This window comes from Calypte anna, chromosome 22 (assembly GCF_003957555.1).
Source record: "Calypte anna isolate BGI_N300 chromosome 22, bCalAnn1_v1.p, whole genome shotgun sequence".
Classification (NCBI taxonomy): Eukaryota; Metazoa; Chordata; class Aves; order Apodiformes; family Trochilidae; genus Calypte; species Calypte anna.
The window spans coordinates 3,033,038-3,048,768 of NC_044267.1; the positions used below are offsets into that span (position 1 = coordinate 3,033,038).

Below are 15,731 nucleotides of genomic sequence, written 5' to 3' on the forward strand. Positions count from 1 at the left end.
AAGCCCTCAAATTTCCATATTTATCAAAACAAGATGTTACACCCCTAAGTTTGAATCTCAAGTTTTACACCTTTGTTCTGTTTTCTCCTTTTTTCTCTAGACAGCATGAAACAGTGATCCCAAGTGAATTGCCCCTTGGACAAGAGCTCACTTCCACCCTGAGAGAGTGGGCAGTCATCTGGCACAAATTATATGTGGTAAGTTTTCTTCAGGGGTTGGTATTTTATTACATGGCCTCAGATGAGAGGAGACTGGGCTTCTTGCAGGGCTTTGAATGGAGCATTATGCAGCATTGTAAAACTATCATTATTGTGAAATTGGTTTTAAGAGAGGCTAAAAATGTTCTGCTCCCCAGTGAAGGGGACGTTTGATCAGAGGCAGCTGTGGTTCAGTCTGTGCTGCAGTGCTGGAATAATTGTGTGGTGACACAGCCCTGACAGAGTGTTGACTGGCACAAGTCACACTCAGCATCATGTCAGCTGGTTGGGGCTGTGTCTGAATCACAGTTCACCAGTAAAATCAGGGTTTCTGCCTTGCCTGTTGTGTCTGTCCTGCATGAGGAAAAGAGACAGCTCTGCTTCTGTGATGTTTGAACTTAGCAAGTGTGAACTCTGCTATCCTACAAGTATTGGAGGTACTTAACAGAATGGTTGATCCTAACCCCAAAGTGCCCACAGCTCTGCTGGGCATGATAGACAAAGCATGGGAAGAGAATTAAAGTCATGTGTTGTGGGAAAGATTTGACTTGTCAGGAGTCACATCGTGCATTTAGTTCTCAGCAGGGCATGGGAGAGACGTCTCAGCTGCTAAATCTCTTTGGTAGCCTGGCCATATGATAGGCACCTCAGAAATGTCAGAAACCAAGGTAATGTATCATAGAATCATAGAATCATGGAATGGGCTGGGTTGGAAGGGAGCTCAGAGCTCATCAAGTCCAACCCTTGATCCACTCCTGCTGCAGTTCCCAGCCCATGGCACTCAGTGCCACATCCAGGCTCTTTGGAAAGATCTCCAGACACGGAGAATCCACTCCTTCCCTGGGCAGCCCATTCCAATGCCTGATCACCCTCTCCAGAAAGAAATTCTTTCTCATCTCCAACCTAAACCTCCCCTGGCACAACTTGAGACCCTGCCCTCTTGTCTTGCTGAGAGTTGCCTGGGAAAAGAGCCCAACCCCCCCCTGGCTCCAACCTCCTTTCAGGGAGTTGGAGAGAGTGATGAGGTCTCCCCTGAGCCTCCTCTTCTCCAGCCTCAACACCCCCAGCTCCCTCAGCCTCTCCTCATAGGGTCTGTGCTCAAGTCCCTTCACCAGCCCAGTTGCCTCCTTTGGACCTGCTCCAGGACCTCGATATCCTTCCTAAACTGAGGGTATGGATTGTGTGGGTTTGCTGGGGCAGTGCATTCCTGTTCAGAGAAACACAACTGGAGTTCACAATGAGTTGCCTTCTGAAGGTGCTTATTAAGGCACGTTAAAGAGAGTCAAACTTGCTGGTTTTTCAGTGGGTAGTGAGTTCAGCCTGCATAGTGTGTGCTCTGAGACTTAAACTAAGATGAGAAAATGGGTTTGGATTAGCTCTAGCCATTCAGTCTTCCCAGAGCAAGCTTCCCTAGTCAAAAATTTCACCAGGCCACAAGTACATTGTGTTTGTGGGCCACAAAGCCACAAGAATTTGTTCCACCTTCTTAATTTAATGAGGAGCTCTATGTGATGATATTACTGTGTGAAGAGAGTTCTGTTCCTGGCTTTTTTTTTTTGCCTGAGTAACTTAAGGATCCTAGCCTCAGAATCTAGGAAAAGCAGAAATCTTTCATGTTCCTGTGCTTAACCAATGTAAGTCTTAAAATAGTCTTGGAAAATGTTGTGGTTTCAAATGGATTGGAGTTGATTTTATTTTCCCTTGGCGTTTGTATAAAAAGAAAAAAAGAAAAGAAAGAAAAACAAAGAATCTCAAAAAACCAACAAAAAATCTCCCAAGCTAAAAGAGGAAGGAGGAATTTCAGGAGAAAAATGAAATACAGGAGATTTTCTTTTTCAGGAGTGTTTAATTTCAATGCTTTAATTTCTGTGGTTTTCAGCAAGTGTTGCAACAGTATTTTATGTCTCCACTGCAAAATAAATGTTAAGAACACACTTTTTTTTCATTTATTAAATGTCTCTCATAATTTTCCCTATAGGAACATAAGACTCCTCAAGCCTCTGTCAGCCCCTTTGTGTTCTCCCAGATCAAAAGCAAGATGGATCTATATAACTCCCTTTAGATTTGTGTTCTCAGGGAACAAATTATATCATTGTATCTTTTCTTTGCAGAGACCAGAATGGGGAAATAATTGAAAAGAGTCTCTATTCTGCTGTGTGGGAGCAGCTGGGGTTCACAGTTAAAGATGAACAGCTTTGATGCAGAGAACTGGCACTGGTTGGCTGCTGTTGATTGTGGCAGCAATATGGCACTGGCCAGTTCCCACTGGTTGGGGGGAGATGTAATCAAAAACCTCCTGAAAGTCATTTTGGAGCTGTATAACCATAAACTTTGTCTTGGGAGGCTGAAGTTTAATGTCCACTGAAAATGAGCTGCACTTGACACTTAAGCAGAATCATCTTAGTACTTGGCTCACTGTGCAGGGGTGGAGAGAGGATCCTGAATTCCCTTTTGAATGGTATAAATGGTTCAGCTGACATTTCTGAAGGCTGAATTAATTATCTAAGCACATATTGCTGTAGATGTGATAGGCTGCCACATAGCTATCCATGTTTGAATTACAGCATCAGCCTTGGAGCCTGAAACTATAAGAAAGAGGTGTATAAGTGTATGACTAATTTTATGAGGGTGAAACCAGTAAGTAGCATTTTCATTAAAGATTATAACAGTTGAAATGGCAGGAGGAAACTTCAGAAAGCAGGTTTTGCTGTCCTGTTCAGTCAGTCCTTTATAATTACAGGTGCTGCATTCCTAGCAAAAGATGAAAATGCAATGAGTGCAGCAAACACAAGCCAGTTCCTGGGTAGACTGGGGAGGTGGTGACTGGGAATCCAGGCATGTGATCTTTTTTTATTGCATTTTTGGACAACCTGTGGCATGGCAGGTTCTGAGCAGCTACTGCTGGGACAGGGCTTAAAAGCATGGAATGAGCCAAGACTGCTTTGCATTAACTTCTGTACAAACAGCAGCACAAAGGAGTGCTCTGAAGAGCAGATGATCTTCAGCTTTATTTGCTGGTAGTCATCAGCCAGAGAGATTCTTGTGTTTCCACAGAGCCACTGTGATTTCCATGAAACTCTTGTCTGGAGGTGACACATGGACATGGCAGTCTGTGTCTGAGTTACCAGCATGAGGAGTATGAACCCTGAAATGCAATGTGCATACTGGCAGGGAAGCAGTGGATCCCATATCACTGCTTTTTGTTACTATTCCTTTTTTTATTTTGAGTGGATGATGGGACAGAATAAGAGAACAAGGAACCCATGAAAATGTGTCCAAGGATTCAATATGCTCAGTGTTCTGGCTCTAAAACAGAGCTGCTAATTCTGTGAACAGAGGTGAGGGCAGAGTATCCAGTGAACCACGTTTTTAGGGTTGTATTCTGGTGATGGGGCCTTTTTTATAAATAAAAAGGGACTGAAGGGTTCTTTAGGGTGGAGAGAGTTACAGGAGGAGCAGACATGAGAAAAAGCCCATGTGGGCTTCAGAGTTGGTCAGCTGTCTTTATTATTTAAGTTTTGGTATCACCCTTAGATTTTCAGAAGGAAATAAGGGTTTGGGGTTTTTTTGCCTCAGTCTTACAGTCTAAACAGGCAAAACAAATGGGAAACATTCATAAAAAGTGATTTGCTAATGGTCACACACTCTGGGCATGGCAGAGGTGGAGAGAAAGAGCATTTGTTTATTAAGTTGGCATTCCTGCCTCAATCTACTAGAACACAGAGTCATTTAGCATCATCTGTCTGTCCTGTATATAAAAAGCATCCATCGTGGCAGTTTTGAAGTGGTGGAAGACACCAGAAGTCTATTTTTTATCTGTGGGGTTTTGTTTTTTTTTTTTAAATAATGTCCTGAGGAGATGGTGAAGTCCTCAAATCTTGAGCCACTTAAACCTTGGCAGTGCAAAGTACCAGAGGATTTGTTCCAGGCATCTAATCTTGTAGTGTCATATAGTTTCTCATGTTTTAAATTAAATTCAACTTGTGTGATAGATTCACTTGAGTCCATTTCAGAAAGCTTACTGAGTTTTCAGGCTGTCACCAGCTTCAAGTTGTCCCTTTTCTCCTGTAGAACAACAAGACAACCCAGTTTCGGCATGTCCAGCAGCTGACCTACAGCCTGATAGAATGGAGATCCCAGATCCTCTCTGGGACCCTTCCCAATGATGAGCTGGCTGAGCTCAAGAAGAAAGTCACTGCTAAGATTGACTATGGCAACAGGTAAAGCCCCAAGTGGGTCTGGAGGGCAGGGGAGAACTCAAAATCCCAGTAGATCCTTTTGGTACAAAATGGTGTAAATGAGCACACAGAGGTAACACTGCATTAGGCTTACATTTTTCCTTGGAAAGGGGTTAATTGCAGCTTTCAGTCCCCATCACAGTGCTTGGCAGGTGGGCATGTAGCCTCTGGTCCTTTGTATGCCAACAATCTCTTTGACTTGGCAGGAAACCTCACCTGTCTTAATTCTGCATAAATGCTGGCATGTGGTGGCATTTCCCATGGAGCACAATTTGTGCCTGGAGCTGGAGCCAGGATTTGGATGCTGGTGATGAAATAAACTGCTTTACCAGCAACCAATAGCATTCTATAAGCCACCAGAACTCCTCCTTTCATTGGTTTGCACAGAACAGGGATTGTCTCCAGAACCCATTTATCTGTCTGTTAGACTTGATTCAGGTCAGATAAGTCAATTAAGAAGAAATATTATGGCAAAGAAGAATAATCAGCCATAATCCATAAGTTTGATTGATATTTTTAAACAAAATCTTTAAACAAGAACAAAAGAGATGTAATCTTAGAATTAGGTTACCTGACTAATTATTTTTCCCTTTAATGGTGAAGTGGGAGATGAGTGTTTGAAGAGAGGAAAGCCAGCAGTGTGATGATTACAGGGAATGGAGTGGATGGGTACTGCCTGCCTAGTCCAGGTCAGTTTAGTGTGTGGTTTGTGCTCTTTCAGTCACCTTTACTTCTTACATATTTGTCATTTCTTTTGTCTCCTGACCTGCATGCTCTTCAGGATCCTTGGTTTGGACCTGGTTGTACGAGATGACAATGGGAACATCTTAGACCCAGATGAAACCAGCACAATCTCTCTCTTCAAGGCCCATGAGACTGCATCCAAAAGGATTGATGAGAGGATCCAGGAAGAGAAGGTATACCTCTTGTCTCTGGCTTTGTCCTCTTCAAGTAGCCCACTGTATTTTCACATTCCTCATAAGGATATTGTACTAGTTTGGCAACAGAACTAAATTCCTCATCTTTGCAGTCCCTGCAACAGAATCTGGACCTCCGAGGGCAGCCAGTATTCAGCACAACACATACATACAGCCTGTATGTAAACTTCAAGAATTTTGTTTGTAATATTGGAGAAGATGCAGAGCTGTTAATGAGCCTCTATGATCCTGATCTCTCCAAGTTCATCAGGTAGGGGGGTTTGTTTTGTTTTGCCATAAGCAGTTTAGCCCTCACAGTGTTCATTCTGAAGAAGCCAATAGAGATTAGAAAGGAAGATCCAGCAAATCAGTTTTTCAGTTCTGTTGGTTGCTGCTCCAGTGGTGATTTGGAAGGGAATTACTTAATTTCAGATGAGATTTTGAGCTCATGCACTCCCCTTTTTAAAGCTGGGTATTTTTGTGATAGATTAGTCAAAATCCCAGAGTATCTTTATAAGTTCTGAATTCCCCCTGCTGTTGTCCCTCAATGCAGTTGATTAATTGCTTCCTGTTAAATCATGTATATGCATGATGTTTGCTCTCAAGTTGGTGCAAGCCCACACCTAAGAGTTGGACATCTTGTGCTGGTAGGGGAAGAAATAAAGAACTTTATCAAGGAAGGATGTGTGTGTCAGGCACCCTCCATCTCCATCAGGGAAGTTATCAAGTGTGGACATGCACTCAGGGTTGTGTAGGGAGCTATCTGAGAGTGCTCATTCACATCATGCCTACCTTCTGCCTTCCTTGAAATCAGTCACTTCAGAACCACTATGGGACAGAGGAATTTTTCAGACATTCCTAAAAAGATCAAAATGCTTCTGAGCTTTTGCCAGGTAGTGGGAATATGAACTGTTGATTCATTTCATTTTTTTTTTCCTCTTGTTATTTGCAGTGAAAATTACCTGGTTCGTTGGGGCAGTAATGGGATGCCTAAAGAAATTGAGAAACTAAATAACCTACAAGCAGTCTTTACTGTAAGTAAATCCTATATTTACATCCTGGAAAGTTTTCCCCATGTAGCAGACAGCTGAATTTTGGGTTATCTCTCTCTCCCCTACCCTCTCCCCATGTATCAGGGGCAATTTGAGGTGTTTTCATAGACACTTAAAATGTGATAGGCAGCCTCTGAGGACTGCTACAGAGAAGTACTTCTTATGTATGTCAGTCCAAAGCAGTAATAAAGGTGTCTTATTTTGCAATAGCACTGTGAGTGGGTGTTGCTCATCCTTAATTTCTGAAAGTCCTATTAAACACATCTCTGGTGGAGCCAAAAATCAAGGCTTGAGATCCCAGTGGTTTGTTTTCCACTTCATTGCTTTGCTGATCTTTTTCTGTGCTGGAGTTTGTTACTTGCAACAAGATGTTAATAGAAGAATTGCACATTCATTCATAGAATGAATGGAATAACTTCTGACAAGTAGCAAAGGTGGCACAAACTAACTGCCTGCTAATTTAACATTCAGTAATTTAGCAATTAGTATCATTTGCTCTCCTTCCAGTCCTGTGTGTTATGAAAGATTAGTGAGATGTTTAGAAATGGTTGCATGGAAATAGCCAGTGGTTTAGTAGTTCGGTTTGGTTTGGTTTTTTTCCCCCTAAGGGCTCAAAAGGAGTAGTTTTTCCTTTTAAAAAATAATAATTTCCTTTTATGTGTGCACACAATCTAACAAGATAGTCTTACTTCATCTGTTTTCTTCTTTTTCCATTCAAAAAGCAGATAACTATGTTAAATCATTTCTAGGATTTAAGCAGTTCTGACTTGATCAGACCAAAAATCAGCTTGGTGTGTCAGATTGTGAGGGTGGGACACATGGAGCTGAAAGATGGGAAGAAACATACCTGTGGACTCAGGAGACCCTTTGGTGTGGCAGGTATGAGAAATTCTGTCAGTGGAGAAAACAGCCCAGCCCAGGGGGTGCAGGAGTGGGCTAGGAATTGGGAAACAGTTTCAGCAAAACCCACTCACCTTTTAGTGTCAGGAGCTGCCTACAAAATGGAGGTGATGCTCCCCCTGTGAGACCTTTGGACAGAAGTCCTATATGCAAATGAAATACTGTTATTTTCCACTTATTTTGTCACCTCATAAAACATGACACAGTGCCATCAGTGCAATTGAATTTTCAGACATTTGTGGCTCATGTCTAATGTGGTTTTGGAGGAGTCTTGGTGAATGAGACATGCAACCTCTGTTCAGTTCCTGTGATCACAGGTTGAAGAGACTTGCTTGAAATTTGTGATGGAAAAAAAATGTCAGAATAATCAGCATTTGAAATATAAGTGTAATTTCTTTGCCTTGAAATGCTTGAGACACATCTGGGGTTTTTTATCAGAGAAAACACTTGAATTCACTACCATAAACTGACTTTTACACATCAATGAAAAGGTGGCTTTAAAACATTGAGTGTGGTGCTCTCTGCTGCTGTTCTGAGTGGCACTGGCTCAAAATAAACAACTCTTGTTTCCATTCTGGTAGAGGAAAGCTCTCTCTGTATTCTTTAGCAACCTACCAAAACTGTGTGATGAACTTGTGTCATTGCAGTGATGGACATAACAGATATCATCCATGGAAAGGTGGACGATGAGGAAAAGCAACATTTTATTCCATTTCAGCAGTAAGTACTGCATGTCAGAGTTCATCACTTATCTGGCTTATTTAAAGCAGTTGTCCTTTGGAGAAGGACAAATTTGTTTGGGAGCCTGGCAGTGTACCAAGGTCTCTACAAATAGATTAGCTGGTGGCAGTAGTCAGCTCTTTGAGGGAAAAGATTTTTTTTTTTTTTAGTCCCTTGAAGCCTTTGTTCCCCTTGGTTATACATGCCAGGATAAATTGCTTAGTGAGTTTTGGGGTCTGAAGGATGTGACCTTCAAAACTATTAGGGGGATTGAAAGGGAAGATTTTCTGAAATACCTGAGCACAGAGAGCACAACTCCTCCTTGTCACTGTTGTGTGGTACCCTCTGTATTCTCTGCCTCTTAACTTTTCAGATTACTTTGTCAGGCTGGGTCAGAGGACAATAGGAAAGGGTTTTTCCCTCTTTCTGGGAAAGAAATTCAAGCTCCAATGTGGTTTGCTTTTCTGTATCACTTGTGAGATTTGTGTGTTCTGCCTGCTCACTTTTTGAGGCTTATTTGAGTAGACTCAGCTGTGTTGTTCCACTCCTAAATACAGCAATCCATTTGGTGTAGCCATATATTACAAGGTATATTTTCAGGGGAGAATGTTTGGGGGGTTATTTTTATTTTCTTCCTCTACCCCTTCAGAGCCTGAATGGCTGCAAAGTAGGATGGCTCTTCCTTTGCAGAATAGTAGCCACTTGGCCTTTTTTTTCATTCCATTTTTCCTCTGTTCTAATGAGGCTGAATTTAGATCCAAATCTGGACACCTTGCCAAGGATGGGGAGGCTGTGAAGACATCTTTTTGTACATGCTTTGGCTCAATATTGCTAATGTGGCTACAAGATTGAAGTTGGGTTCAAGGCCCCAAGCTGAACAGATGTGTTCGTCACTGCTGTGCCCTGCCAGCAGCTCTTACTTATGTTAAATTATTTCAGGTGAATTATCATAGAATCCTAGAATTGGCTGGGTTGGAAGGGACCTCAGAGATCATCGAGTCCAACCCCTGAACCACCGTTGTGGTTGCTAGACCATGGCACTGAGTGCCACATCCAGGCTCTTTGGAAAGATCTCCAGACACGGAGAATCCACTCCTTCCCTGGGCAGCCCATTCCAATGCCTGATCACCCTCTCCAGAAAGAAATTCTTTCTCATCTCCAACCTAAACCTCCCCTGGCACAACTTGAGACCCTGCCCTCTTGTCTTGTTGAGAGTTGCCTGGGAAAAGAGCCCAACCCCCCCCTGGCTCCAACCTCCTTTCAGGGAGTTGGAGAGAGTGATGAGGTCTCCCCTGAGCCTCCTCTTCTCCAACCTCAACACCCCCAGCTCCCTCAGCCCTTCCTCACAGCAATTCTGCTGAATCCCTTCACAGCCTCCTTCTTGGCCACCTGGGCACACTGCTGGCTCCTCTTCAGCTTCCTGGCAATCCAGACTCCCAAGTCCCTTTCTGCCACTCTGTGCCCAGCCTGGAGCTCCCCATGGGGTTGTTGTGGCCAAAGTGCAGGACCCGGCACTTGGAATGTTGAACCTCATCCCCTTGGGATCATCCCAACTCTCCAGTCTGTCCAGGTCCCTCTGCAGAGCCCTCCTGCCTTCCAGCAGATCCACACTCCCCCCAGCTTGGTGTCATCTGGGACATTATGCACTTTCTCAGGGACAGCTCTGAGGCACTTTCTGAAGAGTGGTACCCATGGCTGGAGTTGTTCCCACTGCTCTTCAAGGCTGTGGATGGGAAAGAAGAACAAAGTAAAGCTGCCTGAGTTTTTGTCCTCAAGGCTGCTATTTCAGTATCATATAAATATAGTCATGGAGTCTTGAGGTCAGTGTTACTTAGCCCAAGCCTGAGCTAGCCCTCTTTCTATGAGAGTTTAAATGTATTTTGTTCCATTGGGTTTGTGGAGGTGAAGAAGAAAAAAAATTCTAACGGAATCTTTGGGAAAAAAAAAACAGCATTTCTTTGGAAAGCAGTCAGCTGTTGGCCAACCCTCTTCTGGCAGAGCATGTTTGATGTTAGCCTGGTTGCTTCCTGGTCTCTCTTGTTGTTCTCCTCAGGATTGCCATGGAAACTTACATCAGGCAGAGACAGCTCATCATGTCCCCACTGATAACTTCCCATGTGATTGGAGAAAATGAGCCCCTCACTTCTGTCTTCAACAAAGTCATTGCTGCAAAGGAAGTGAATCATAAAGGGCAAGGTACAGCAGTTGGGCAAGAAGCTAATGTGGAAACCTGGTGCAGGGAAAGGTTCACCTGGCTTACAAAGGAAAATAAATGGCATGTGAAAGGCTGGAATTCAAGGCTCAGCTGGAGTTTGCTGCCTTCCCCCAGCCACATGTATGGTCTCTGTAATGGTTGCCACATTGAGAGCTGAAAAAAAAAAACAAAACCTAGGAGATGTTCTTAGTTGCATGGGAAGAGCTTCTTTAGCTGATGACTTATTTGCTAGTAATGTCATATATTTAAGATAAAACTGTTTATACAGACATAAAATACTTGGAAGTGAAGGGAGCTGATTGCCCATTCTGAACTGCCTTTGGGGTTAAAGGGCATTATTCAGGATTTTTCTGCTCTTGCTTGTGTGTCCAGGGGATTAATCTCAAAGTTTCTATTTGACTTCAGAGAATGTGCTTGCTCAGTAAGGTCTTGTTTAGCATTAGGGAGAGAACTGAGCAAGTGAGAACCAGCTTGGGATATTGAAGGCATCGTTGCATGAAGATCACATGAATAAACAGTTTTCTGTTAAGCATCGGCTTGAATTTAATGATTTTGTCCTTTTCTCAGTAAACAAGTGTTAGCTTTCTTTTCTTAGGTCTTTGGGTCTCCCTGAAACTGCTTCCTGGAGATCTATCTCAGGTTCAAAAGGATTTTTCCCACCTTGTAGACAGATCAACTGCTGTGGCTCGCAAAATGGGATTCCCTGAGATAATCCTTCCTGGTAAGATCTGTATGTCCCAACACTTCCATAGAGTGAAAGAGCCAGATGAAATTCTAGAATTTCTGCTGTAAACAGATTTCTTTGAAAGCCATCTGAAAGTCTGTTTGAATTTCTTTGCAATTGCCAGCCTACGATTTGTTTTTCTGTCAAAGAAGTGAAAACAATCTTTCTTTCTTACATCAAAAAATGATAATGTTTGTGATTTGAGATGAAGATGAGATGATGTTGGTTGTTGTTAAGCTGGAGGCTAAGAAGAAGAGGAGGGTATATGATACTCAGGGATGTTAAATGTTAATCTGTAAAACTGGAGGAGAAACACAACTCATTTAACTCTGTGAATTTCAGGTGATGTTCGAAATGATATCTATGTCACCCTAATCCAAGGAGAGTTTGACAAAGGGAAGAAGAAGACTCCCAAGAATGTAGAAGTCACCATGTCTGTCCATGATGAAGATGGAAATCTCCAAGAGGTACGATGGCCACTGCAGGGGGTCACAAGGCTGCTGCTTGCCAGATGGTAGCTCTGATCCAGAGGATCTTATTTAGCAGAAGTATGCAAGAAGTGTGTGATAATGAACAGGAGATACTGTAGGTGATCTCAGTGACCAAATAAATGCTCACTGATTATTATTTTTTTTAATTAGTTAGAAATGTGAGCAAATCTTTGAAGATTCTGTACAACTTTCAAAGAGGTGACATATTCAGTTTCCTTAACTGAGAGGAACAGACTTGAACTCTGACACTTAAATGCTGTTAACAATTCTGACCCAAGATACTTTTTGCTTTCATTCTAGACCTTACCTTTTCTTCCCTCCTTCTCCCCTTGTCTTTTTGTCCAAAGAAAGCTATCCATCCTGGTGCTGGTTATGAAGGTGTCTCTGAATATAAGTCTGTTGTTTATTACCAAGTCAAGCAACCTTGCTGGTACGAAACTGTCAAGGTAAGAGTGTGTTATTTACAGTCTTGCTTCCTTTGTGTAGAAAAGCAAACTAATTGAAAATCAGTATATTTTACATCAGTAACAGTGTCCTGTAAATTGACTGAAGATGGAGAATGCTGGTGCTGCATTTTTCCTTGTTTTCCCACCTGCAGGTGTCCATTGCAATAGAGGAAGTCAGTCGTTGCCACCTGAGATTCACCTTCCGTCATCGCTCATCCCAGGAATGTAAGTGTCAGAACAGAAGATCTGCAGAAGCACTGTGCTCTTCCTGCTCTCATTGAGGTTTTCTGAGTATCCACCAAAGGTGTAGTTGTTTGCACTGCTACCTATTTCCAGTGTTGTAGGTTTTCTCACAAGCAAAGAAAAATAATTTAAATTTTTGACAGCCTTAGAGAAGGTTTGGGGCTGTTTGTTTTGTTTTAAAACTGGAATTAGGGAGCAATATGTTAGCCCACTTGAAAAACAATTGTTGATGCTTATTGCTGCTTTGGTTTCTCAGTGGGTGGTGGTGCATTTAATTTATTTCCAGGCCTTCACAAAGCTCAGTGATAAGTTTGTAATGGTCTTCTTACAGGGAAGCTTTTTAATTAGGTTAATGAAAGGCTAACTAGAAAGAGCCAGAAGTTTGATCAAACTACTTCAGAGCCCTGAAATAAGATCAATAATATGAGACTAAGATTTGAAAGACTCTTATAATTCTCCTAAGGTACCTGGGAGATGCAGGGACATACACATCCATTGCTCACAAGCAGATTTGCAAAATCCCAGTCCAAGGATCAGTACATTATATATGACTCCATAGCAGCACAATTAATCACTATCCCTGTCTGGTGAGAGATCTTCAGAGAGGATGTTTTTCTGTGTAGTTGCACATACCTACTTAGAGCCTTGAGATGAGAGGGAAAAGAGAGCTCTTTTTGTTGAGGATCACCACCATCTGCTTGCTCCATCACCTCACCATGTGATGCATATAGAGAGCTGCATTATGGATAATATGGACATAAATAAGACAATTCCTAATAAAGGTTTTTCTTTCTCTTTCCAGCTAGAGATAAGTCTGAGAGAGCTTTTGGCATGAGCTTTGTGAAGTTGATGAATGCAGATGGAACAACACTGCAAGATGGCAAACACAATTTGATTGTTTATAAGGTACTTGGGTATTTGTAGTCTTTGCTTTTGTTTAACTACTCAAAGTAGGCCTCTTGGCTGACTTTCTTCCTAGCAATGTAACCATTATCATTGCAGAGATTTTAAGTCTTTTTTCTAGGATAATAGGACAGTAATATTTTGTGTGTGGTTTTTGGGAATTTTGGGGTTTTTCTGGTTTTATTTTTATGTTAATAAGTCACCCTCATCTCTGCTTTTACTGATGGGTTTTCTGACTGCAAGTACACATCTGGTACATCCCTGTATGTATCAGAATAGAGTATTTTTCCTCTCAACATCATTCACCTAGACAGTGTGAAGCAAACAGGCCTGGGGAACACCTGCTTTGGAGGATTGGGGTGTGTTAGGAAGAGAGGTCTGGTGCCTTTAATCACAGTGAGAGGAAAAAATTAATGCCTTGAAGTAGAAAGCTTTGAAGTGAGAGAGGGGAGGGGAAAAAAACCCTCCTAAATTTGAGACTTGAATCACCCTGAAAAGAGCTTAAGGTTATTGGCAGCACAGGCAACTTCTCTTCCCTAAAGTTACAGTCCCAAGCAGACAATGAGAGACACCACTGCAGACATGAGAAGGTGTTTAAAGCCCTCTCTGGTTGTCACTGTGTTGAAGTGTGTCTGTAGATGAGAACTGCAAGAGGTAGTAGAGGTGTGCTGAGTGTGATTTAACCCTTGGCTTCCCTGTGTTCAACCCACAGGGTGATAACAAGAAAATGGAAGATGCTAAATGCTATTTGACTCTTCCCTGTACCAAAATGGAGATGGAGGAGAAGGAGGCCCCCTCAGGGAAAAACCTGCACCACCTTGCCAACTTCACACCCACTAAAGACAGTACAAAAGACAGTTTCCAGATTGCCACTGTCATCTGCTCCACCAAACTTACCCAGAATGGTAGGTCCTGCACTAGCAGCCTGGTGGTATCACACTGTAGCTCTGAAGTAAAGGGGGCACTTTATGCACATTTTTTGACTTGCAGCTTTAGTCTTACTGCTTCATGGGTCAACCATGGCTCAATCCCAGCACAGCTGGCACCATGTTGCCACTGGAGAGATGTTTACAAAGCCACTAGGGGCCATGTCCCATGAATGTTTTACCCAAGCTATATCTAAAAGCTTTAAATTTAAAGATGTGTGAAACCTGCTTGACTCCTTTGAAAGCTGCAAATGTAGTTTGTAACTAAGCTTGAGGTCCTGGGATGCCCCTGAATTGTGATGAAGAGCTCTGCAGCTCAATGTCATTTATGTAGGAGGTTTCCATTGGGACTTTAATAACCATCTCCAGGAGGCTGCTCTAAAGCAAACACAAGCATTAGTAAGAAAAGTCTAGACTCTAAGAAAAGTCTAGACTCTACTAAACTTCCTAGCTTGAGAGATCTTCTCTTGAGTGGATGAGAAGCCTTGCAGAATTTCCAACCTTACATTCTCAAATTACACCAAGGTTTCCATTTATACCCAAACTTCACTTTCTTGCCAAGACAAAGGAACCATCTCAAGGTGATATTTCATACATCAGTGTGACTTTTCCTTGTAAGCTGTTTCTAAAAATAACCTCTAGTATTTGTGCTGTGTTGTTCTGCAGCCATTAAGTCAGCTGTGGTGCTGTAATCTCTGTCTAATTGCTGATGTTCTGTCCTTCCCAGTTGACCTGCTGGGTTTGTTGAACTGGCGTTCTAACTCTCAGAACATAGCTCACAACCTAAGGAAGCTGATGGAGGTGGAAGGAGGAGAAATTGTGAAGGTATGCAGAGAAGTTTTGAGTCTCCTTGTGCAGACACTTGTCTGTGTGCTTGATATTGTCCTTGAAACTGTGTTTTAACAGTTCAGCTGGGCTAGGCTGGAATGGGAAACTGATCCAAAAGAGTAGGTTCTTGTGCAGGATTCCAGGAGTAGTCTTTCCAAGCCCTTTGATATCTTTTTCCCCCCCTCCAGTTTTTGCAGGACACCCTTGATGCACTTTTCAACATCATGATGGAAATGTCAGAAAATGAAACCTATGACTTCCTTGTGTTTGATGCACTGGTGAGTGAGTCTTTTTTTCTGGATTTAGAGTATTTTATTTCCAGCCCTATTTTCAGTTGATACCTGGTGCTTTCTTTACGTGAGTGATTAGTATTTTGCTCTGAGAAATAAATTATATTTAAGCAGTTTTAAGGCATTTTCAAGAGGTAGGACTGGGATACACATTGAGCTTTTTAGTGAGCACAGTAAGAACAGTAGCAAACATTTACATAATTTATAGTAATTTCTTTAAATAATTTCTTGCATTCAGGCAATTTACAGAAGAGGAAAGCCATATTATCTATCCAACCCAGCAAAATACATTACATGCTATTAGAGACTGAGTTAAATTGGAGTTAGAGGTTATCCAGCTCTATACATATGTTTCCTTTTCTATTTTTGGCAGGTATTTATAATTTCTTTGATTGGAGACATCAAATTCCAGCATTTCAACCCTGTTCTTGAAACTTACATTTACAAGCACTTCAGTGCAACCCTGGCTTATGTGTAAGTATTGGTGACCACAACCCCCAGGCTGATAGTTTTGGTAAACTCCACTAACATAATAAAAGCAAGTAGACCCAGGCAAGAGTGTTCCTGCCTCCTCTTCTCTGCCTTCAGGTGTGAAATAAACACTGTAATTACTCTGTTTTACACCCTGAAAGTTTTTGTTG

General features: G+C 42.1%; 1 protein-coding gene across 3 annotated transcripts in view; it reads left to right on the forward strand.

The window, feature by feature from the left end:
* Positions 1 to 15,731, forward strand: part of DOCK5 (dedicator of cytokinesis 5) — a 73,470-nt gene that overhangs the window by 23,410 nt on the left and 34,329 nt on the right. For 2 of the 3 annotated variants that reach the window (XM_030464067.1, XM_030464068.1), the window contains exons 5-21: positions 101 to 197; positions 4,269 to 4,417; positions 5,217 to 5,352; positions 5,466 to 5,623; positions 6,305 to 6,386; positions 7,154 to 7,283; positions 7,952 to 8,024; positions 10,078 to 10,220; positions 10,835 to 10,960; positions 11,306 to 11,430; positions 11,802 to 11,900; positions 12,053 to 12,125; positions 12,946 to 13,049; positions 13,759 to 13,951; positions 14,700 to 14,797; positions 14,989 to 15,078; positions 15,464 to 15,564. In XM_030464067.1, coding sequence (XP_030319927.1) covers positions 101 to 197; positions 4,269 to 4,417; positions 5,217 to 5,352; positions 5,466 to 5,623; positions 6,305 to 6,386; positions 7,154 to 7,283; positions 7,952 to 8,024; positions 10,078 to 10,220; positions 10,835 to 10,960; positions 11,306 to 11,430; positions 11,802 to 11,900; positions 12,053 to 12,125; positions 12,946 to 13,049; positions 13,759 to 13,951; positions 14,700 to 14,797; positions 14,989 to 15,078; positions 15,464 to 15,564 — 1,977 coding nt within the window. Of the gene's footprint in view, positions 1 to 100; positions 198 to 4,268; positions 4,418 to 5,216; positions 5,353 to 5,465; positions 5,624 to 6,304; positions 6,387 to 7,153; positions 7,284 to 7,951; positions 8,025 to 10,077; positions 10,221 to 10,834; positions 10,961 to 11,305; positions 11,431 to 11,801; positions 11,901 to 12,052; positions 12,126 to 12,945; positions 13,050 to 13,758; positions 13,952 to 14,699; positions 14,798 to 14,988; positions 15,079 to 15,463; positions 15,565 to 15,731 lie in introns of those variants that run through there. The other variant, XM_030464069.1, reaches the window with a different exon arrangement.